Source organism: Panulirus ornatus, chromosome 11 (genome assembly GCF_036320965.1).
Source record: "Panulirus ornatus isolate Po-2019 chromosome 11, ASM3632096v1, whole genome shotgun sequence".
NCBI lineage: Eukaryota > Metazoa > Arthropoda > Malacostraca > Decapoda > Palinuridae > Panulirus > Panulirus ornatus.
The window spans coordinates 49,664,873-49,689,697 of NC_092234.1; the positions used below are offsets into that span (position 1 = coordinate 49,664,873).

General features: G+C 42.8%; 1 protein-coding gene across 31 annotated transcripts in view; it reads right to left on the minus strand.

Annotated features, from left to right (window-relative positions):
* LOC139751502 (calpain-A-like) overlaps positions 1 to 24,825 on the minus strand; it is a 244,635-nt gene that overhangs the window by 126,972 nt on the left and 92,838 nt on the right. For 28 of the 31 annotated variants that reach the window (XM_071666965.1, XM_071666969.1, XM_071666983.1 and 25 more), the window contains one exon: positions 12,214 to 12,326. In XM_071666965.1, coding sequence (XP_071523066.1) covers positions 12,214 to 12,326 — 113 coding nt within the window. Of the gene's footprint in view, positions 1 to 12,213; positions 12,327 to 22,920; positions 22,963 to 24,825 lie in introns of all 31 variants that reach the window. The other 3 variants (XM_071666974.1, XM_071666988.1, XM_071666967.1) reach the window with 1 other exon arrangement.

The following is a 24,825-nucleotide window of genomic DNA, read 5'->3' on the forward strand; positions in this document are numbered from 1 at the left end:
GTCAGCATCTCCAAGCTGTCACCACAGACCTCTTAACTCCCGCAGCTCCAGACAGACCTGCTGTATACACCATACGCGGCCCGCCCGCCCGCCCGCCCGCCCCCCAGCACGCCCTACCTGGCTAACCTTGCTCTGGCCGACAGGAGAGACGTAAACTCCTCTTTCCTCAGTCCACCCTCTGGGATCAACAACCTACAATTACTCTCCTGTACTGGAGGTTGGCTCTCTGCCACTAAGGGGGCTTGGGGAGCAGACAAACACCGGTCGTGGGTCACTGCAGGAGGGTTGGACTTGAGGGCTGGCGAATACCGAAGCCCAACCAGACACATTGGGTCACTTCAGGTCACGTCCCAAGACCCCCGGCATCCAGTAGCGTGTCACCTGGGCTGACTTAAGACCTGGGGTATTTACCAACAAAGCGACCCAAGTCTATTGTAGCCTTGTCTCTCCTTGACACTAACGTATAATCACTCGACGTAACGTATGGTTTCCACACACAACCCATCTAACCCTAAACAAGAGAGAGAGATACACACCTTTCAAAAATACAGAGGAAAAAAAAATATGCCGTCATTAAAGCACGGAAAAAAGGCAATACCTCAACGAGGATGTCCTATTTCGAAGCGATCTATGTCCCTCCCACATGGAGTAACATACACGACACTTTTCCCATGACGCAACAGTCATGGCAACGTCCCATCGCATCTACCTGCGATAACGTGACTTCCTCACTATCACAACACGTCGTACACCCATCAAGACACCAATGGAAACTCACTAGGCTACACCTCGCCCTTCCATTCCACAAACTAGGCCTCCACAACACTGCCCTTCCATTTCACGGACTAAACTTCCACACCTCACCCTTCCATTCCACAAACTAGGCCTCCACAACACTGCCCTTCCATTTCACAGACTAAACTTCCAAAACTCGCCCTTCCATTTCACAAAACTAGGCTTCCAAACCTTGCCCTTCCATTTCACAGACTAAACTTCCACACCTCGCCCTTCCATTCCACAAAATTAGGCTTCCACACCTTGCCCTTCCATTTCTAGGCTTCCACACCTCACACTTCCATTTCTAGGCTTCCACACCTTGCCCTTCCATTTCTAGGCTTCCACACCTCACACTTCCATTTCATAAAACTAGGCTTCCACACCTTGCCCTTCATTTCACACACTAGGCTTCCACACCTCGCCCTTCCATTCCACAAAACTAGGCTTCCACACCTTGCCCTTCCACTTCTAGGCTTCCTCACCTTGCCTTGCCTTTCCATTTCACAATCAGGCTCAGCAACAGTTTCCCCCCCAGGGTGCTGCTGGCCACTGTATGGGGTCACCTCAATGTCGAATCACACAGACGCGCACACACACAAAAAAAAAGTGAGAACGGGTTTGAAGGATACGAGTGGCGGCGAGTAAGGCCATGTTAACCAGTGTGTGTGTGTGTGTGTGTGTGTGTGTGTGTGTGTGTGACTGTGAATATCATTTGTGTATTACGGGGACACTTTTCACTCGTGTTGTCTCATCTCTTATCCTTGATATATATATATTCAGTGTTTTTAATTACACACACACACACACACACACACACACACACACACACACACACACACAACACACACACACAAACACACACACACAAACACACACACACAAACACACACACACATATATATATATATATATATATATATATATATATATATATATATATATACATTCGCCATCTCCCGTGTTTGCGAGGTAGCGTTAAGAGAGGGAAAATCCTCACTTGGCCCCCTTCTATGTTCCTTCTTTTGGAGAAAAGTAAAAACTGAGGGGAGGATTTCCAGCCCCCAACTCCCTCCCCTTTTAGTTGCCTTCTACGACAAGCAGGGAATACGTGGGAAGTATTTCTCCTCTATTCTCAGGGATAATATAAATATATCCCAACCTGAGCCAGGTGGATGTGGACAAAATGGGGCGAGTATGCAGTATGTTGGGGATGAGAGGGTCTGGGGAGTGAGTCTGTCGTTGTTCGCCGATGATAAAGCGCTGGTGGGTGGTTAGAGTGAGAAACTGCAGAAGTTGGTGAATGAGTTTGGAAAATTGTCCGAAAGGAGGAAGTTGAGAGTAAATGTGAATAAGAGCAAGGTTATTATTTAGGTTCAGTAGGGTTGAGGGGCAAGTTAGTTGGGGTGTAGGTTTGAATGGAGAAAAACTGAAGTGTTTTAGATATCTCGGGGTGGATTTGGCAGCGAATGGAACTTGGAAAGCGGAAGTGAGTCACAGGGTGGGGGAGGGGCGAAGGTTCTGGGAGCGATGAAGAATGTGTGGGAGAGAACGTTATCTCGGAGAAAAACGGGTATGTTTGAAGGAACAGTAGTTCCAACAATGTTATATGGTTGCGAGGCATGGGCTATAGATAGGGTTGTACGGAGTAGAGTGGATGCAACAAGTATGAACATGTACATGCGTATATATGTATATATCTGTGTATGCAGATGTATGTATACGTTGAAATGTATAGGCATGTATATATGCGTGTATGGACGTTTATGTATATACATGTGTATGTGGGTGGGTTGGGCTATTCCTCGTCTGTGTCCGTGCGCTATCTCGCTAATGCGGGAGATGGCGATTAAGTATAATATATATATATATATATATATATATATATATATATATATATATATATATATATATATATATATATATATATATATAAGGTGAAATAGCATTTTAGTAGAAGTTCATACAATCTCACTCAACATGCAATTCTTCCATACATGTGGCACGACATGCTTCGTGGAGACAATCCACCTCATCAGGTACCACCACCTCACAAAGTTTATGTGTACGTAAGGGAGTTAGGCAGATGCGGCGTGACGTCACACAACAAGTCGGGCACATCCAGCACAGATGGTACGAACTCCGCTGACTCTCTTTAAACCCAGAGGACTAACACATGGTAATGCTTAAATCGTCTCGAGACATTTGAAACCCCCACCTGTCAATCCTTGCAGCTGACCACACCGCTCACGCCACCACCACCACAGGATAACATTGAAGGAGTCTCCATTTTACTGACAGCTTTACCTCCGTCCACATACGCCACACATAGTAAAACTACGACAGCAGTTTACACACTTCTCCCCATTCTAGATCCAGTCCATAGGTTTCAGAGTCACAAGTTCCCTCCCCCGGCAAGAGTGGTTGCCTTGGGAAATCTGTTTCTCACAGTACGACCTAGACCCCCGCGAGAAAGCCACGCAACCACCACACACTCGCATTACGAAATACCTTCCACGATTCATGTCCGGTGAAACTAACGTGTGGTTAAGGCACCTTGCACTTTCCTCTTCATACGCACCGTGTCTGTCTGTCTGTCTGTCTGTCTACATCTCTCGACGCACGTTGTACGGGGAGACACACGACGCACGTCTTCTTAAAATCCAAGCGAAGAATAATCTTTTACGGGTTAGGTTATAAAGTGATCCAGGAAGAGACCATTACTTAACATGAGGGGTGTAAAGTGGAAGACATAACAGAAGCCCTAAATGGTCTATTGACCAGGTTACCTGCAGGAGGACAGTCATATGACCTTATCTATCACACACAAGAGACAAGATAGCGCTGCTGTCTGTTCCACCTGACTAACATCAGTGACCATAACGTTGCTCACAGCTATAATTACTATGTACTAATGAACCTTCCGACTCAAATCCAAGCGTCAAGCGACTGGGTTATACATTAAACGGAACTTAAGGTGGACATACATGTGAGGGATACAGGCGCCATGGCGACCACAGGGTGGGGGGGAAGGAGGAGGTTGAAGGTCAAAGAAGCAGGAGGAGGTTGGGTGGCTGGCAGGATTAGATGCACAGGAAGGCGTGGTTGCGACAGGAGGGTTGGGGTGGGGTGGGGTGAGACACACACACACACACACACACACACACACACACACACACACACACACACACACTGTGGGCAATCCCAGGTGTACAGTGGGAGGGTAGCGCTGGGATACAATATGAGCAATCCCAGGTAAGGTGGTCAGTGGATGTACACACACACACACACACATATTATGGAGGGACCCAGAGGCTTTGAGGTACAGCGGCATAGGAGGTGTAGTGTGTTCACTTATCTCCTGCCACCTAGTCATCAAGGGAACGTGTCCCCATCCTCCCTGTCGTCAGGGGAACGTGCCCCCAGCCTCCCAGCCGTTGTGGGAACGTCCCCAGCCTCCCAGCCGTCGGGGGAACGTGTCCCCAGCCTCCCAGCCGTCAGGGGAACGTGTCACCAGCCTCCCAGCCGTTGTGGGAACGTCCCCAGCCTCCCAGCCGTCAGAGGAGCGTGTTCTCAGCCTCCCAGCCGTCAGAGGAGCGTGTTCTCAGCCTCCCAGCCGTCAAGAGAACGCGTCCCCAGCTTCCCAGCCGTCAGGGGACCGTGTCCCTAGCCTCCCAGCCGTCAGGGGACCGTGTCCCTAGCCTCCCAGCCGTCAGGGGAACGTGTCCCTAGCCTCCCAGCCATCAGGGGAACGTAAAGTCGGGGAACATGCAGGCGCCAAATGATCGTCCTGTAGGAACTGAGATAACTTGAACCATCCCAGTGGTGATAAGACAAGATAGGACGCTGTGCCCAGTGAGTTGAGAGAACGATCCAGTTGCCAGGCAAGACAACAAACCATGATGTGGACTGTGTGTCCAAAGTGACAGAGGAACGCCCCTCAGTGAGGTGTCTGTTGCGACCCCTAGGCCTCCCCTGCTTCAGGGGACGACACTCGCCGTAGTCACGGTCCTGCCTGACACTCCATACACCAGATTCCATTCCTTCCCTCACGTCCACCTAAACAAAACCAATGGTTTCCCCTCTTAAGCTCAAAACGGTGTCAAGCTCTGCCTTTCTATAGTCTTTCCTCACACAACTCCAAAGTCTGTTTACAGCCTCAAACTCTGTTTACAGTTTCCACTTCAGTACCTTGACTTTACCTTAACTAAACTACACTTCTGACCTCTTGAGGGATTCCAGCTTCTTCACTACCAGAACGAAAACCAATAATTCCCAGGCGAAACATCAGTAAAACGAAAACATTTCCTCTTTCCTGGAAAACACTTCAGCCCTGTATACCCTATTCGCTCTTCTCACTCCCCTACCTTACCAACCTGAGGTATTTCCCTTTAAGCCCCTTTTCCCTATGCAAGACCGACCTCCTCTTCTGTTCCTCTTCCCTCCTTTGGTAACAACACGTGCATCTGTGCCATCCATCCACCCTGTCGTCCGGCCTCTTACTCTCCACAGCTCTGTGCCTGCAACAGTAATTACTGCCCCAGCTCTCGTGACGACCCCATGATCTGTACTGCTCCCTGGACACCAATCTTGCTGAATTATTTTCCGCATAGACCAATTACACCGGCAAACTACCGACCGTAATCTACCGCTGTACGAATTGCGTTATTTACGGCAACTGCTGGTCATTAACCCCTCGAAGACAACTGTTCGACCCCTCTTGTAGTGCGATTGGACCCTTGAGCTATACAGTACCACTCTTGATCACAGTGTAACCCTACAGCACGTCGGTGACCTTTGACCTGTCTTTAAAAAGTCCGGGTTAAAATCCAGACTGTCACATCATCGTGCTTAGGGGATGAACCAAGGTTCTCTCCTCCCAACCACCAGCACCCTACCTCAACCCTTAGTGATGACCGGGCAGGCACGCGCCGGGCCCCAGACAACATGTTACTCGCCCTTACCACACCAAGCCTGAGTTTGTTTGGTTAACCTTCTCAGCTCAGCTACAAACCCTCTCCTCCCTCCCTTAGTTCAACTACCACCCCACCCCCCCCACCCCTCTCTCTACTTGCATAACTAGTTCTATGTCTCAATTCTTCCCTTAGTGTCTTCACTAATCCTGTGACTCAATCCTTCCTCTACTGTCCTCATCAGTCCTATGATTCAACCCTTCCTTCGAAGTTATTTAAGTACGAACACTGCTAGTCTTGTGATTCAAACCTTCGTCTACCTACTGAACTACTGTTATGGTTAACCCGTAGAAAAGTTTCCCCTTACCAATACCAACAGAAAAAGGTTGGGTAAAGTACATTTAAGACCTACAAGTTAAAAAAAAAAAATACTTCTTTTAGAAGTAAAGGCCTACCCTTAAATGACTTGTCGCCACGTACTCTAAACACTCTAGGAAACTGTTAAGTTACTGCCATATGAACTACTTACCTTTTTCGGTGAATCAATTTCACTGACCACAGAAAACGGAAGTATACAATCCATTCCTCTACATCCTCATTGGGAGTTTTCAAATGAAGAAAAATATATATCAACCAATTAACTTACACCCCATCGGTCACCAACCACGACGGTGAACCAGACTAAAAATCAAAATGAAAATAAAAAAAATCCACCTTAACGTGCAGGAGCATTGCGCACCACACACTTCACAATGTGTCACACATCGACCCAGTGAGGGTGGTCACGTGGGGTGTCTGACCAGCGGCTGCCACTGCACCCACCGGGTATAATACATCAATACGACCCCGTACCGACACACTATCCCTGGGGTGACCGACACACTACCCCTGGGGTGCGATACGATTCGAGCCTTTCATACTCTCCCTTTCCTTTAACACACACCTCACTCATCACGCCCTGTACGCTCTCTTTCTTCTCCCTAACTCCACTCTCCCTTAAAAACCCTAACTAGACTCACGGTACCCAGCTTCCGGACGGTGCCTTACCATGTACACCTTGTTGAAGGTGAATGCGATCTCGTTGCCCTCATCGTCATAGAGAACCGTCTCCCACGTGTCGCTGCCAATGGGGTTGTCGTTCCTGTCAAACGTCTCGTCGATCTCCTCCAAGAAGTCTTCCACTTTGTCGGTGAACTGCTCCACTTCTTCCTCGCCTCCCTCCTCTTCGTCCGGGGCATCTTCGCAGTCTTCGGGGAACTGCGCCTCTTCCTCGTCCATTTCTTTGGGGTGGCAGTTACCTATATTGCCGACCAAGATGAAAATCGAAGTAGACGAATGACTTCTACTTTCCGAAACACAACCGGAGAAAAAAAAATAATTGAACAAGAGGCTTAGACAAACATCCTGCGACGCCCCGTCAGTGTTGGAGATAAATAGCGAACTGAACGGCTCCTGTAGGGATTTAGCCAAGGTGGGCGGGCGAGGAAGCATGGCCTGGGTAGGCTGTGACGTAACAAACACGCTGCACCATTGGCTAAGATTCTGACGTCACCGGTGAGCGGGTCGTGTTACTGGCTCGTACGGTGTGACGTTACACACTACTCCCGCCCTATTGAACGAGAGGGCGGGGTGCATATGATTCACCAGTAGTGGTGGCATTTCGTTGGTTAAAGGTCGGTAGGTCCAGGGTCACGAGTAGACAATGACGTCAAATAGGCAGCATGCCCAAGGAGAGAGACAGAGCGCATGAGTAATTACGTGGTCATGACACTCATACCAGGCCCACGAAATAGAATGTATGACTCAAAATAAAAAAAAAAAAACGATCTGTTAGAGACATATGACTAAAAACTACACAAAATAAGACTTCAATAGACCAGCCTGCACCCTACGACGAGGTATAGTTCAACTAAAATGGCACCGAGGTATAGTTCAACTTAAATGAGACAGTTATAATAGTTTAATTTACATGGCAACGTAAAATACTATGACATCACTCCGTTCCCCAGGCTCACCACTATATACCCGGACACACCACTGCCCTAAAATTACACCTCAAGCCACATGACATTAACATTTCAAGCTATGGTGATCACACGTAGCTTGGAACATCTACAAGTCCAAAGGCTGGCTCATATGAACACCTTGGCACATGATCGTTAAAAAACATCGTTCCCGCACACACACACACACACATACACAGGAACAATGAGCGGAAGCCGGCTGTGCATCTGTTTTTGCTTCCTCGGCACAATAAAACAAATTACAGTTCCTGGGGGATGACGGTGGTAAAATAACAACTTAACGAGGGATCCACAACAAAGGCTGTCAGTGAGTCCAAGGCCACGCGAGGCGCCTTATCCTTCGTCAGGTAGGTCTTCCATCCTATTACCATCCTTCAAGCATAGATAGATACACCGCCTAGTTTAATATATATACATGGATTTTAACTTTTCAACTTATTTACTAAGTCCATGTTCTGCTATAACTCTTAACAATTTAACCACAGTAAATCCTTGCATTAGTTAAAAAAAAAAACAATAATCTATTCAGTTATTAGTATCGAGTAATGAAAGCTCTGGCGAGCCAACAATAACATGTTACTATAGATATCAAGATAATAAGAAAGGCCACATATGTGTAAAGTATCGAAACCACAGCCCCACAGATCTTTCCATGGTTTACCCAAAACGTTTCATATACCCTGGTTCAGGCCATTATATATATATATACAATAAAAAAAAGGTGTGGGGGAATGGCCCGGACGAACTGATGAACGTGGGGTAAAATCCGCATGTTCCACAGACCCAACCCCTCCCTCGCTATCTACTCTCCAGCTGACCTAAGCCTCACACACGTGACATATAACACAGTACCTGCTATTTTTACTCCATTACTTTGCGCTGTGCACTGGGCACAAGGATACTAATATCTTATATGCACAAGATACGACTATTTTGTTGTTGATGATGTTAAGGTGGAGGGAGGCTAAATAGCATCCTTGATTTTCCAGCTTATTATCGAGCTTATACTATAATTTTGCCGAACCTAAATGTAAACTGTCTCTTTAGAAGTTTACCCCAGGCTTCGTTAAAGTGTACACACTTTCACTTAAATACTTTTCGAACACTTTATCATTTGTTAGTTACTATCTTGGACAGCTCAATCAATGAACATCGTTTATAGCTTAAGTACGCTCTTAACTAGCCTTTACTTTTCGTAAATGGAATGAGAAGATTAAAGTAAGACAATACTTCCTTGAATCAAATTTAAACATGTTTTCGATTATGTATTCCCAGAAGATTCAGATATAGTGTTATATCCTGCCGTTTAGAACGTAACCAGTATCTTTAAATCACGTTAAGTTTTTGAACATGCAACCACGTCGATTAAAATGTTCTTAAAACAGGTTAGCAATAAAAGCAATGTGATAAAAATCATTTCAATCATCAAAAGAGAACCTACTCGATCATTTGATTAACTTAATGTATGCCAAATCAGGTGAGGAGGCACAATGAAATTTTTATTGTTAGCTTTGCTCGCTGGCTAATGTTATGTCCATGAACAGGTGTGGAAGGCTGGGTATCATTACAATTGCTGTATAAATTTAGTATCATCAAACGACTTACGGGAAAATGTCAATATCTTTGTGCCGATACTCACAAATCAGTTTCGTAATACAGTTCAAAGCCTCATTCTCAAAGCATGTGGAGAATACCAAGAAATTCATCCTACTCTATAAGAACCTAAAGTACCAAAAACACGTGAAAGAGGATAACACCAAACCCCCACATAACGCTAACCCTGCCCCATTAATCACAAAAATGCATCCCTACTAGTCAATTATTTGATCTCCAATACATCCCTAAATCCACCTCAGCCGGTCTTGAATTTTCGAAAAAAAAAAAAAAACTGATCCCTTAATAATAATAAACCATCAGCACTGGGAGCAGATCAGGAATGTTTGGTGCTAGAAATGTCAGTGAAAGTTACTTATATTCAGAAACAATGATGAATTAGTAATGGATGACAGAGTTGGAATTTTGGGTAATATAATGGGAAACACACCTGATGCTGTTGGAGTTGTGGAAAGAGATGTTACTGAAAAGATAAAATCCCAACTTTTCTACTTAGTGGGGTATGTGATTAATAGGGAGGTAAAGGCAAAAGAGGGGAAGGTTTGGCACTCTTAATAAAATATAGCCGCAAGTTTCAAGAAATTCTGGAAGACAGCCCATTTCAAACAATAAGTAATGGGAGGAGTAACCATAGGAAAGAAATGCACACTGGCATTGACATAAGATAATCTTCCAAATAACTTTAGTGATCTGGAACAAATATGCAATGATAAGGATGAAGGACCAATCAGGATGGTACAGGAAAGTAATAAAACATGCACTTCTCAGAGGTGAAATAGTACTAATAATACACTAGAGGAAGTGAGACACTTACAATGATGGATTCATAGAGGCAAAAGTTTTTAGAATGAATTGAGTACTCTAAGATGAGGGGGACTGACCCTTATCTTTACACATAATAGCATGAATACTATACATTATACACCAACTGGAGAGAGTGATCATGTAGTGCTCTAATATAACTCTGTGGTAAAAAAGGAAGTTCAAGGAACACAGGTGAGGCAAGACCTAAGAAGATATAATCATGGAAACTACACAGACAATAAGAATTTCTAGAATAATGAAAGGTCTTCACCCATATAAGGCTCATGGTCCTAATGAATTTTCACGTATATGCTGAAGATGAGTATATATACACTAAACAAACCTCTTGAAATACTGCTTACCATGTCACTGGAGAGAGAGGCAAAGTGCTGAGGGAATGGGAAAGGCAAACAAAATACCTATCTATAAAGAAGGAAAATGGGAACAGACACTGAACTACAGACTGGTCTCATAGATACCTGATGTCTAAGGTTGTTGAAAAATATGTAAAGATATAGTAAACTGATGGCTTTCTACACAAGACAAATTATTTATCTAAGTAAGAAAAAGCACAGTTTTGGGAAAATGTCAGTTGTAACAAACCTCTTGGATTAATATATAAAAAAAAGTAACAAAAAGGAAGGCTGGGTGGACTGTTTTGTATCTCGACTGCCAGAAAACATGTGATACTGTACTGCATGGGAGGCTAATCTGATTAAGAATATGGATCATCTAACAAGAATATGGAGGAAACTCCTTTGATAAACAAAAGATCATCTTGGTGGAAGGGAAGAAAGAAGACGTCAAAGAAACGTTCTCCAAAAGGGTGGAGTTTGACATCAGATCATTACTCTTCTTGATCTAAGTAAATGACTTATCTGAAGGAGTTTACTCCTTACAGAATGTTTGTAGATTATGAAAAGGTCATAAGGAAAGACAAAAGCAAGGAAAACTGCATAACCTTATAAGCATACCTTGACAATCTCTGGGGCTGGTCTGTTACATGGTTGATGAAGTTCAACCTCAGTAAATGTAAAAGTAAGAAAGATGGGTCACACTGAAGGAAGGCCTTAATATGATTACCATCCAGAAGGCAAGACCTACAAACAGACACTGTCTCTAACCTAATGCCAGACTGCCACTCAGAACATGATTAAGGAGACTAATTGTCTGCCAGCAAATATCAGAATGGTATATAAATGAGACTATTCAGCAGACTGTTCAAATTACACAAAGGCCAAAACTAGAATATGCTTCTCAAGTTTGGTCACAGCACCTAAATCCCCTGATCTAAATGGACATTAACGTGGTGGTGGGTTCAGTGTGGAGCACTGATGGCTTGAGCTATGGCAACGGGGATTTTCCTTTCCCTGGTAAGTTTAACCATGCTGCAAAGGTCAAGCTTGAGCTCTCAGACGAACACATGTAGGCTATTTTCTCTCCTATACTTTTCGTTCTAACCTTCTTGTTCTATCAAAACTGAAATTGGGCATTTGCTTAAGTTAAAATGAATTTCTAAGATAAATATTTAGGCTTGTAAGCCTAAACTTTATTATCCAATCCACAGCACCTAAAAAAACACAAAGAGCTAATGGGGAAGGTCCAGAGGAAAGCAACAAAGACCTGAGGAAAGGGAAGAGGCTTTGAGTCTGGCCATCTTGGAATAAAGAAAAGTGAGAGGTAACCTTGAAGTCTTTAAAACAGATCAATGACATTCATAGTGTACAATTCTTTGAGAGATGTAGGGATAAAACAACCAGAGGGCATATCATGAAATTCAGCAAGGAAAGTGTAAAAAAAAAAAAAAAAAAAAAAAAATAGGGAAGTACTTTTATTGTATGAAAGTGGTTGATGAATGGAATGAAACTACTGAAGACATGGCGAATTCAGACAACATACAGAAATTTAATATGTTTTACACCAGAATGTTAAAGAGATGGGGCTCCAAAGTGTAAACCTCCATACCTATACAATCAAAATAGGTAATTACATTTTCCCCTCATAGCAAAAATATCAGATGTAGTTTATTCTAAATGATAGCTGGCTAAGTTTTCCATGTAAAGAAATCCTAGACTAGTACTTACCCTGAAAACAGCATGAGCAGGGCTAATGCGGGCTTCCTTCCCACGGCCACCACGGAAGAGACGATTTCGCAGGTGGTAAGCACCCTTGCTCATGAATGATGAAATCAAGGTACCTTGAATCACACACGGAAAAAGGTATCACCATTAATTAAGATACGACACACAGGTAAAAAATATAAGAGTAATTCAATTTCTGGTATGAATGATCTTCAATGCAATATTTTCTTTAGTCCTTTATGGATAAAAAAATATATATGGAGAAAGGTTTTATCTAATGTAAATGTCAGTATTACCATAAGAAAATTCATACATTTAATGAAAATCCTTATAAAACTTACTGAACATGACAGACCTACACTATGATGAGATAAATAAATTTTGGGCAGAAATTCCTGAAACTTTCTTTCTAGCTTGAAAGCCTTTGCAATACAGTTGCATGGTTCACATATTATCATCCTTTTAAGACTTCGACCACAGACACTAGTGTCTACATCAGTGGTCCTATATAACGTTGAACTTCCTCTTCTTACCCTTCTTATCTACCAACCCTAATGGAGTAATAATCAACCAAGTTGACTGCAAGCCAAATATCTTCACTTGGACCCTTTGTCATACCGAGATTTACAGCAAGCAGTATTCACCATTACACCATTTGCAGGCTCCTGAGCAAATTTTCAGAGTACTTAATGAATTGATTTGATGTATCGGAGAAGAATTTATGTTCCTTGATCAACCTAAATATTTCCTGTACCTACGCAGCAGCAACTGTATTTCACACTTACTCGCCATTCCCCGCATCAGCGAGGAAGTGTCATGAACAGATGAAAGAGCCTTAGTGGGAAAACTCACTTGGCTCCTTGCTCTTTTCTTTCTATTGTAAAGTAATACACAAAAGGGAGGACTTCCACCCATCCACTCCCATCCCCTTTTAGTCGCTTTCTATGACATGCAGGGTATGCTTAGGTAGTATTCTTTCTCCCCTATCCCTAGGGATATATGGGAGAAAGAATACTTCCCACGTTTTCCCTGCATGTCATAGAAGGTGACTAAAAATGGTGGGAGTTGGGGGCTGGAAATCCTCCTCTCCAGTTTTTAACTTTTCCAAATGAAGAACCCGAGAAGGGGGGCAAGTGAGGATTTTCCCTCTGGGGCTCAGTCTTCTGTTCTTAACGCTACCTGGCTAATGTGGGAAATGGCAAACATATTTTTTTATATTTATTATACTTTGTTGCTGTCTCCCACGTAAGCAAGGTAGCGCAAGGAAACAGACGAAAGAATGCCCCAACCCACCCACACACACATGTATATGCATACACGTCCACACACGCACATATACATACCTATACATCTCAACATATACATATATATATACAGACACACAGACATATACATATATACACATGTACATAATTCATATTCATACTGTCTGCCCTTATTTATTCCCATTGCCAACCCGCCACACATGAAACGACAACTCCCTCCACCCGCATGTGCGCAAGGTAGCGCTAGGAAAAGACAGCAAAGGCCCCATTCGTTCACACTCAGTCTCTAGCTGTCATGTATAATGCACTGAAACCACAGCTCCCTTTCCACATCCAGGCTCCACAGAACTTTCCATGGTTTACCCCAGATGCTTTACATGACCTGGTTCAATCCACTGAAAACATGTCAACCCCGGTATACCACACCATTCTAATTCACTCTATTCCTTTCATGCCTTTCACCCTCCTGCATGTTCAGGCCCAGATCACCCAAAATCTTTTCCACTCCATCTTTCCACCTCCAATTTAGTCTTCCACTTCTCCTCGTTTCCTCCACATATGACACATATATCCTCTTAGTCAATCTTTCCTCACTCATTCACTCCATGTGACCAAACCATTTCAAAACACCCTCTTCTGCTCTCTCAACCACGCTCTTTTTATTACCACACATCTCTCTTACCCAATTGTTACTGACTCCATCAAACCACCTCACACCACATATTGTCCTCAAACATCTCATTTCCAGCACATCCATCCTCCTCCGCACAACACTATCTATAGCCCACGCCTCGCAACCATATAATATTGTTGGAACCACTATTCCCTCAAACATACCCATTTTTGCTTTCCAAGATAACGTTCTCGACTTCCACACATTCTTCAATGCTCCTAAAACTTTCGCCCCCTCCCCAACCCTATGATTCACTTCCACTTCCGTGGTTCCATCCGCTGCCAAATCCACTCCCAGATATCTAAAACACTTTACTTCCTCTAGTTTTTCTCCATTCAAACCTACCTCCCAAATGACTTGTCCCTCAACACCTACTGTACCTAATAACCTTGCTGTTATTCACATTTACTCTCAGCTTTCTTCTTTCACACACTTTACCAAACTCAGTCACCAGCTTCTGCAGTTTCTCATCTGAATCAGCCACCAGCGCTGTATCATCAGCAAACAACTGACTCACTTCCCAGGCTCTCTCATCCACAACAGACTGCATACTTGCCCCTCTTTCCAAAACTCTTGCATTCACCTCCCTAACAACCCCATCCATAAACAAATTAAACAACCATGGAGACATCACGCACCCCTGCCGCAAACCAACATTCACTGAGAACCAATCACTTTCCTCTCTTCCTACACGTACACATGCCTTACATCCTCGATAAAAACTTTTCACTACTTTTAACAACTTGCCTCACACACCATATATTCTTAATACCTTCCACAGAGCATCTCTATCAACTCTATCGTATGCCTTCTCCAGATCCATAAATGCTACATACAAATCCATTTGCTTTTCTAAGTATTTCTCACATACATTCTTCAAAGCAAACAACTGATCCACACATCCTCTACCACTTCTGAAACCACACTGCTCTTTCCCAATCTGATGCTCTGTACATGCCTTCACCCTCTCAATCAATACCCTCCCATATAATTTCCCAGGAATACTCAACAAACTTTTTTTTTTTTTTTTTTTTTTTTTTTATACTTTGTCGCTGTCTCCCGCGTTTGCGAGGTAGCGCGAGGAAACAGACGAAAGAAATGGCCCAACCCCCATACACACGTACATACACACGTCCACACACGCAAATATACATACCTACACAGCTTTCCATGGTTTATCCCAGACGCTTCACATGCCTTGATTCAATCCACTGACAGCACGTCAACCCCTGTATACCACATCGCTCCAATTCACTCTATTCCTTGCCCTCCTTTCACCCTCCTGCATGTTCAGGCCCCGATCACACAAAATCTTTTTCACTCCATCTTTCCACCTCCAATTTGGTCTCCCTCTTCTCCTCGTTCCCTCCACCTCCGACACATATATCCTCTTGGTCAATCTTTCCTCACTCATTCTCTCCATGTGCCCAAACCATTTCAAAACACCCTCTTCTGCTCTCTCAACCACGCTCTTTTTATTTCCACACATCTCTCTTACCCTTACGTTACTTACTCGATCAAACCACCTCACACCACACATTGTCCTCAAACATCTCATTTCCAGCACATCCATCCTCCTGCGCACAACTCTATCCATAGCCCACGCCTCGCAACCATACAACATTGTTGGAACCACTATTCCTTCAAACATACCCATTTTTGCTTTCCGAGATAATGTTCTCGACTTCCACACATTTTTCAAGGCTCCCAAAATTTTCGCCCCCTCCCCCACCCTATGATCCACTTCCGCTTCCATGGTTCCATCCGCTGACAGATCCACTCCCAGATATCTAAAACACTTCACTTCCTCCAGTTTTTCTCCATTCAAACTCACCTCCCAATTGACTTGACCCTCAACCCTACTGTACCTAATAACCTTGCTCTTATTCACATTTACTCTTAACTTTCTTCTTCCACACACTTTACCAAACTCAGTCACCAGCTTCTGCAGTTTCTCACATGAATCAGCCACCAGCGCTGTATCATCAGCGAACAACAACTGACTCACTTCCCAAGCTCTCTCATCCCCAACAGACTTCATACTTGCCCCTCTTTCCAGGACTCTTGCATTTACCTCCCTAACAACCCCATCCATAAACAAATTAAACAACCTTTGTAATTTGAGCACTCACTTTTATCCCCTTTGCCTTTGTACAATGACACTATGCAAGCATTCTGCCAATCCTCAGGCACCTCACCATGAGACACACATACATTAAATAACCTTACCAACCAGTCAACAATACAGTCACCCCCTTTTTAATAAATTCCACTGCAATACCATCCAAACCCGCTGCCTTGCTGGCTTTCATCTTCCACAAAGCTTTTACTACCTTTTCTCTGTTTACCAAATCATTCTCCCTCACCCTCTCACTTTGCACACCACCTCGACCAAGACACCCTATATCTGCCACTCTATCATCAAACACATTCAACAAACCTTCAAAATACTCACTCCATCTCCTCACATCACCACTACTTGTTATCACCTCCCCATTAGCCCCCTTCACTGAAGTTCCCATTTGTTCCCTTGTCTTACGCACCTTCTTTACCTCCTTCCAACACACCTTTTTATTCTCCCAAAAATTTAATGATACTCTCACACCCCAACTCTCATTTACCCTCTTTTTCACCTCTTGCACCTTTCTCTTGACCTCCTGCCTCTTTCTTTTATACATCTCCCACTCATTTGCATTATTTCCCTGCAAAAATCATCCAAATGCCTCTCTCTTCTCTTTCACTAATAACCTTACTTCTTCCTTCCACCACTCACTACCCTTTCTAATCTGCTCACCTCCCATGCTTCTCATGCCACAAGCATCTTTTGCGCAAGCCATCACTGCTTCCCTAAATACATCCCATTCCTCCCCCACTCCCCTTACATCCTTTGTTCTCACCTTTTTCCATTCTGTACTCAGTCTCTCCTGGTACTTCCTCACACAAGTCTCCTTCCCAAGCACCACTCTCTTCACCCCAACATTTTCTCTTCTTTTCTGAAAACTTCTACAAATCTTCACCTTTGCCTGCACAAGCTAATGATCAGACATCCCTCCAGTTGCATGTCTCAGCACATTAACATCTCTGCACAAGTATTTTTAATTTTCCAAAAGAAGGAACAGAGAAGGAGGCCAAGTGGGGATTTCCCTCAAAGGCTCAGTCCTCTGTCCTTAACGCTACCTCACTTATGTGGGAAATAGCAAATAGTATGTTTCCTTGTGCTACCTCGCTAACGCAGGAGACAGCGACAAAGCAAAATATATATATATATATATATATATATATATATATATATATATATATATATATATATCCCTGGGGATAGGGGAGAAAGAATACTTCCCACGTATTCCCTGCATGTCGTAGAAGGCGACTAAAAGGGAAGGGAGCAGGGGGCTGGAAATCTTCCCCTCTTTTTTCTTTTTTTCAATTTTCCAAAGGAAGGAACAGAGAAGGGGGCCAGGTGAGGAGTTTCCTCAGAGGCCCAGTCCTCTGTTCTTAACACTACCTCGCTGAGGCGGGAAATGGCGAATAGTATATATATATATATATATATATATTCCAAAAAGGCCATCATAAAATTCAGTATGAATTTCATGGAGATAAATAATAATGCATCACACATGCTCATGTTGAGAAAATTCATCATTCCTCCACAGCATATTCCTGGCAAACAATTAATGTCTCGGAATTTCAATTAGTATTTTGGTTAGTACTTGAAGAGTCCAGTAGTCTAAGGTCTTCACAATTCAGGTCTCTGTAGTTAATGTTACTCAACACAACAGAATTGCATGTCAAACATTGTTAACTCGAGCATAATGATTCATCCACTCCTGAAGTCAATATCTGCAAACATCAACATAAAATTTGTGACCACATTCAGGGGCAATGACGTATCTTTAAAAAATTATGCCAAATACGAAACTCAAACCCAATTTGGCTAAAGATTTAAGGGATTATTTTGTACTTTCAGACTTAACTTACACTGAAAAAACAGATGCACACATTAAATCTAGTCAAATTTCTAAAGGGCCAAGCAAATCTGGTGGAGTCAGGGTTCATGTATGGGAAAAACAATTAAAAATATACACTAACAAACAAGTCCACATCCCAGAAAACGTATGGTTGAAAAGCTTTAACAAGTACACATGAACTCCAACCAGACTGGATATCCCATACAACACACACATGCCATTTACTCCTCACACCACAAGCATCCAAAAACAAAAGCCATAAACAAGCTAAACACCCTCAGAATACTTACTAGTACATATAAACAGATTCACATGTGAAAAGCATTTCCTGGTATCCCCTACAAATGAAAATCTATTCCACACTTAACTAGGAGGAAGTGAAGGATTTTATATACCTGAGAGTGGACATTATCTCGGAAAGCAAAAATGGGCATGTTTGAAGGAATAGTGATTCCAACAATGTTATATGGTTGCGAGGCGTGGGCTATAGATAGAGTTGTGCGGAGGAGGGTGGAAGAGCTGGAAATGAGATGTTTGAGGACAATATGTGGTGTGAGATGGTTTGATCGAGTAAGTAATAATAGGGTAAGAGAGATGTGTGGTAATAAAAAGAGTGTGGTTGAGAGAGCAGAAGGGGGTGTTTTGAAATGATTTGATCACATGGAGAGAATGAGTGAGGAAAGATTGACCAAGAGGATATATGTGTCAGAGGTGGAGGAAATGAGGAGAAGTGGGAGACCCAATTGGAGGTGGCAAGATGTAGTGAAAAAGATTTTGAGTGATCAGGGCCTGAACATGCAGGAGGGTGAAAGGCATGCAAGGAATAGAGTGAATTGGAATGATGTGGTACACCGGGGTCGACGTGCTGTCAATGGATTGAACCAGGGCATGTGAAGCGTCTGGGGTAAACCATGGAAAGTTCTGTGGGGCCTGGATGTGGAAAGGGAGCTGTGGTTTCGGTGCATTATTACATGAGAGCTAGAGACTGAGTGTGAACGAATGTGGCCTTTGTTGTCTTTTCCTAGCACTACCTCACACACATGAGGGGGGAGGGGGGATTTTATTTCATGTGTGGCAGGGTGGCGATGGGAATGAATAAAGGCAGACTGTATGAATTATGTACATGTGTATATATGTATATGTCTGTGTGTGTATATATATGTATACGTTGCGATGTATAGGTATGTATATTTGTGTGTGTGGACATGTATGTATATACATATGTATGTATATATATATATATATATATTTTTTTTTCTTTTTTTTTTGCTTTGTCGCTGTCTCCCGCGTTTGCGAGGTAGCGCAAGGAAACAGACGAAAGAAATGGCCCAACCCACCCCCATACACATGTATATACATACATCCACACACACAAATATACATACCTACACAGCTTTCCATGGTTTACCCCAGATGCTTCACATGCCCTGATTCAATCCACTGACAGCACGTCAACCCCGGTATACCACATCGATCCAATTCACTCTATTCCTTGCCCTCCTTTCACCCTCCTGCATGTTTAGGCCCCAATCACACAAAATCTTTTTCACTCCATCTTTCCACCTCCAATTTGGTCTCCCACTTCTCCTCGTTCCCTCCACCTCCGACACATATATCCTCTTGGTCAATCTTTCCTCACTCATTCTCTCCATGTGCCCAAACCATTTCAAAACACCCTCTTCTGCTCTCTCAACCACGCTCTTTTTATTTCCACACATCTCTCTTACCCTTACGTTACTTACTCGATCAAACCACCTCACACCACACATTGTCCTTAAACATCTCATTTCCAGCACATCCATCCTCCTGCGCACAACTCTATCCATAGCCCACGCCTCGCAACCATACAACATTGTTGGAACCACTATTCCTTCAAACATAACCATTTTTGCTTTCCGAGATAATGTTCTCGACTTCCACACATACTTCAAGGCTCCCAGAATTTTCGGCCCCTCCCCAACCCTATGATCCACTTCCGCTTCCATGGTTCCATCCGCTGTCAGATCCACTCCCAGATATCTAAAACACTTTACTTCCTCCAGTTTTTCTCCATTCAAACTTACCTCCCAATTGACTTGACCCTCAACCCTACTGTACCTAATAACCTTGCTCTTATTCACATTTACTCTTAACTTTCTTCTTTCACACACTTTACCAAACTCAGTCACCAGCTTCTGCAGTTTCTCACATGAATCAGCCACCAGCGCTGTATCATCAGTGAACAACAACTGACTCACTTGCCAAGGTCTCTCATCCCCAACAGACTTCATACTTGCCCCTCTTTCCAAAACTCTTGCATTCACCTCCCTAACAACCCCATCCATAAACAAATTAAACAACCATGGAGACATCACACACCCCTGCCGCAAACCTACATTCACTGAGAACCAATCACTTTCCTCTCTTCCTACACGTACACATGCCTTACATCTCGATAAAAACTTTTCACTGCTTCTAACAACTTGCCTCCCACACTATATATTCTTAAAACCTTCCACAGAACATCTCTCTCAACTCTATCATATTCCCTTCTCCAGATCCATAAATGCTACATACAAATCCATTTGCTTTTCTAAGTATTTCTCACATACATTCTTCAAAGCAAACACCTGATCCACACATCCTCTACCACTTCTGAAACCACACTGCTCTTCCCCAATCTGATGCTCTGTACATGCCTTCACCCTCTCAATCAATACCCTCCCATATAATTTCCCAGGAATACTCAACAAACTTATACCTCTGTAATTTGAGCACTCACTCTCATCCCCTTTGCCTTTGTACAATGGCACTATGCAAGCATTCCGCCAATCCTCAGGCACCTCACCATGAGTCATACATACATTAAATAACCTTACCAACCAGTCAATAATACAGTCACCCCCTTTTTTTAATAAATTCCACTGCAATACCATACAAACCTGCTGCCTTGCCGGCTTTCATCTTCCGCAAAGCTTTTACTCCCTCTTCTCTATTTACCAAATCATTTTCCCTAACCCTCTCACTTTGCACACCACCTCGACCAAAACACCCTATATCTGCCACTCTATCATCAAACACATTCAACAAACCTTCAAAATACTCACTCCATCTCCTTCTCACATCACCACTACTTGTTATCACCTCCCCATTTGCGCCCTTCACTGAAGTTCCCATTTGCTCCCTTGTCTTACGCACTTTATTTACCTCCTTCCAGAACATCTTTTTATTCTCCCTAAAATTTAATGATACTCTCTCACCCCAACTCTCATTTGCCCTCTTTTTCACCTCTTGCACCTTTCTCTTGACCTCCTGTCTCTTTCTTTTATACATCTCCCACTCAATTGCATTTTTTCCCTGCAAAAATCGTCCAAATGCCTCTCTCTTCTCTTTCACTAATAATCTTACTTCTTCATCCACACATATATCCACACATGCACATATACATACCTATACATTTCAACGTATACATATATATACATACACAGACATATACACATGTACATAATTCATACTCGCTGCCTTTATCAATTCCAGTTCTGTTTTCTGTTTTAGAATGTCAAAATACTAGGAGGGGAGGGTTTCTAGCCCCCCACTCCTGCCCCCTTTAGTCACCTTTTACAACAAGTGGGGAATATGTGGACGTAAGGCATGTGTACGAGTATGAAAAGAGGAAACTGATTGGTTCCCAGTGAATGTCTAGTTGTGGCAGGAGTGCGTGATGTCTCCATGGTTGTTTAATTTGTTTATGGATGAGGTGGTTGGGGAGGTGAATGCAAGAGTTTTGGAGAGAGGGGCAAGAATGCAATCTGTTGGGGATGAGAGGGCTTGGGAAGTGAGTCATTTGGTGTTAACTGATGATACAGCGCTGGTGGCTGATTCGGGTGAGAAACTGCAGAAGTTGGTAACTGAGTTTTGTTAAATGTGTGAAAGAAGACAGTTGAGAGTAAATGTGAATAACAGCAAGGTTATTAGGTTCAGTAGGATTGAGGGACAAGTTAATTGGGAGGTAAGTTTAAATGAAGAAAAACTGGAGGGAGTGAAGTGCTTTTGATATCTGGGAGTGGACTTAGCAAATGGAACCATGGAAGCAGAAGTGAATCACAGGGTGGGGGAAGGGGCGAAGATTCTGGGAGTGATGAAGAATGTGTGAAAGGAAAGAATGTTATCTCGGAGAGCATAATGGGTGTGTTTGAAGGAACAGTAGTTCCAACAATGTTATATGGTTGCTAGGCATGGGCTACAGATAGGGTTGTATGGAGGAGGGAGGATGTGTTTGGAAATGAAATGTTTGAGGACAATATGTAGTGTGAGGTGGTTTGATCAAGTAAGGAACAAAAGGATAAGAGAGATGTGTGGAAGTAAAAGGAGTGTGTTTGAGAGAGCAGAGTATGGTGTATTGAAATGGTCTGGGCATATGGAGCGAATGAGTGAGGGAAGATTGACAAAGAGGACATATGTGTCAGAGTAGGAGGGAAAAAGGAGAAGTGGGAGACCAAATTGGAGGTGGAAGGATGGAGTGAAAAAGATTGAGCTATCGGGGCCTGAACATACAGGAAGGAGATAGGCATGCAAGGTATAGAATGAATTGGAATGATGTGGTATATGGGGTCAACTCATATATACACACATACATTCATAATATGTACATATATCATTCCTTTTTTGTCTATCTACATAATTAATATGGTTATAATACCAGGCAAATTAAGGGTATTGTGCTGAGATCATCAGACAGTAGTCTTCCGTCTGGGCATGCACCTTGAAATGATGATCACAATGTCTACAATGGTTAGCTATAAATGATCAATAAAGTACAAACGATTCTTTTGGTGACGGTCCCAAAAGGAATGAAGGGATACACCTGGAACAAGGAAGACAAGCATGGTTCTGAGTCATCAAAAAATCAGTTAAAGACAGAACACCACACTGCAGTTAGGTGTGTTTACTAAATGTAAGTTTCATTTGTGTTTTGGTCTATTATGTGTGGTATATGATTACCTACCTGTGGGAGATCAGGTGCGTCTGAGGACAGGGAAGAAGTGTACACTTGTGTGCACCACCTATATCTTTCTTTACTAGTAAGATTTTTCATAAAAACTACTTAGCATATTACATCCATCCACTACTCCACAAAATAAGAATTTCTCAACATCTTTTATTTGTTTCTTGCTTGTTGTGCCCCAGATTGATCAGTTGCTATTACAAAAACCCACCCAATGTTTTCACTGTCTATCTGAAACTTCAAACATTTAACAGTCTTCCCTGTATCTTCTTTCTTCATACATAGGTAAGTCCATAGTCAATATATTTTCCTTGGTGCACTTCTCTTTCAGAAATAATCTTTGTTGCCTAGCACTGGAACTTCACTCCCAGGCGACATCTCCAGAGAACATTTTACAACAATGTTACATATTACAGTGACATGTCATTCCATAGGTTTTGTTTCCAAAAGGAATATTAGCTCTGTCATATTAACTTCCTTGTATCTCCTCCTGCAATCTGCATTCCTCTCTGACTGGATCTATACTTCTTTAATGGCCTAACTCAAATATGAGCACTGCATAATCCTTTAACCCATGTATAGTACCATGGTTGCTATTTCTGGTACACACGACAAGAAAATGAGATAAAAGTTATTATGTATCAGCCCCTTTGAATTGCAAGCTTTATTATATCATGGTACTAAAGTATTCCTGAACACCTTGTAATCCTTCTCAATGTCTGTCTCACACTATGCAAATCAAGATGTTCCCAGTTCATCTCCCTGGCATTCACAGTTTCACTATTTTATGTGTTCCAACCATCCACTGCCTTTACATTAAAACAGCTCTTCTTTACATCTTTTCCAACAAGCTTCTTGCTTAATGTTCTGTTATAATGTGGTTACTCTGTCACTGCACCTCATAAAAAGCTATTCGTTATCAACATTGTCTCCTGATTCACAAACCCGATGGTTGGATATTTGTAGCCCTTGGCATTTCACTGTAATTCAGCTCTCTTAATTCAGGTGCTATCTTAGTTACCCTTCTCTAACCTCTCTAAGTTAAATCCTTCAGATTCTACAGGAATTATGACCAGACTTAAGAAGAATAATACAGTATTGGTCCAATGTATGTTGTCTCTAGTTTACCTAAACATTTCTTTATCCACATACTTAAATGTGACTTTCTTCATCCACATACTTAAATCTGACTCAAAAATTTGTCAGAAGACAGTGTGCCTTCTGAACAACCTCCTGATGTGAAGCTATGACAGAAGATCAGGCACAATGTTGGCTCCTTAGTCACTTTCATGCATTGTTTCTAGCTTTTCACCCATTGGGTAACAATTATTTGGCAGACTTCTTTCACTGTGTTCCATCCTCATCACTCTTGCATTTACTATGATTATATTTCATTAGCCACTTATTAGACCACTTTGGAATTTGTCTAGGTCCCCTTTAAGCTAATGTAATCATTATTCTTTACATCTCTCATAACCTCAGCATCCACAAATACGTTCAGGTATGAGTTCAGTCCTTGAAGCAAGATATTTTCATATACCAATAAGAGCAGTATTGAGCCTTGTGGCAATATATGAATTGAGGAGAAATAAGAGTAACCCTAATCAGGTTTAGCTGTGATTGCATGTTTGCAACAGAAGGGGTCGTGTAGGCATATATGAACATTAAGTAAGTGTAGGAACAGTTTAAGGTTCAAAGGCAACTGACAGGTAGTGTGAGTGT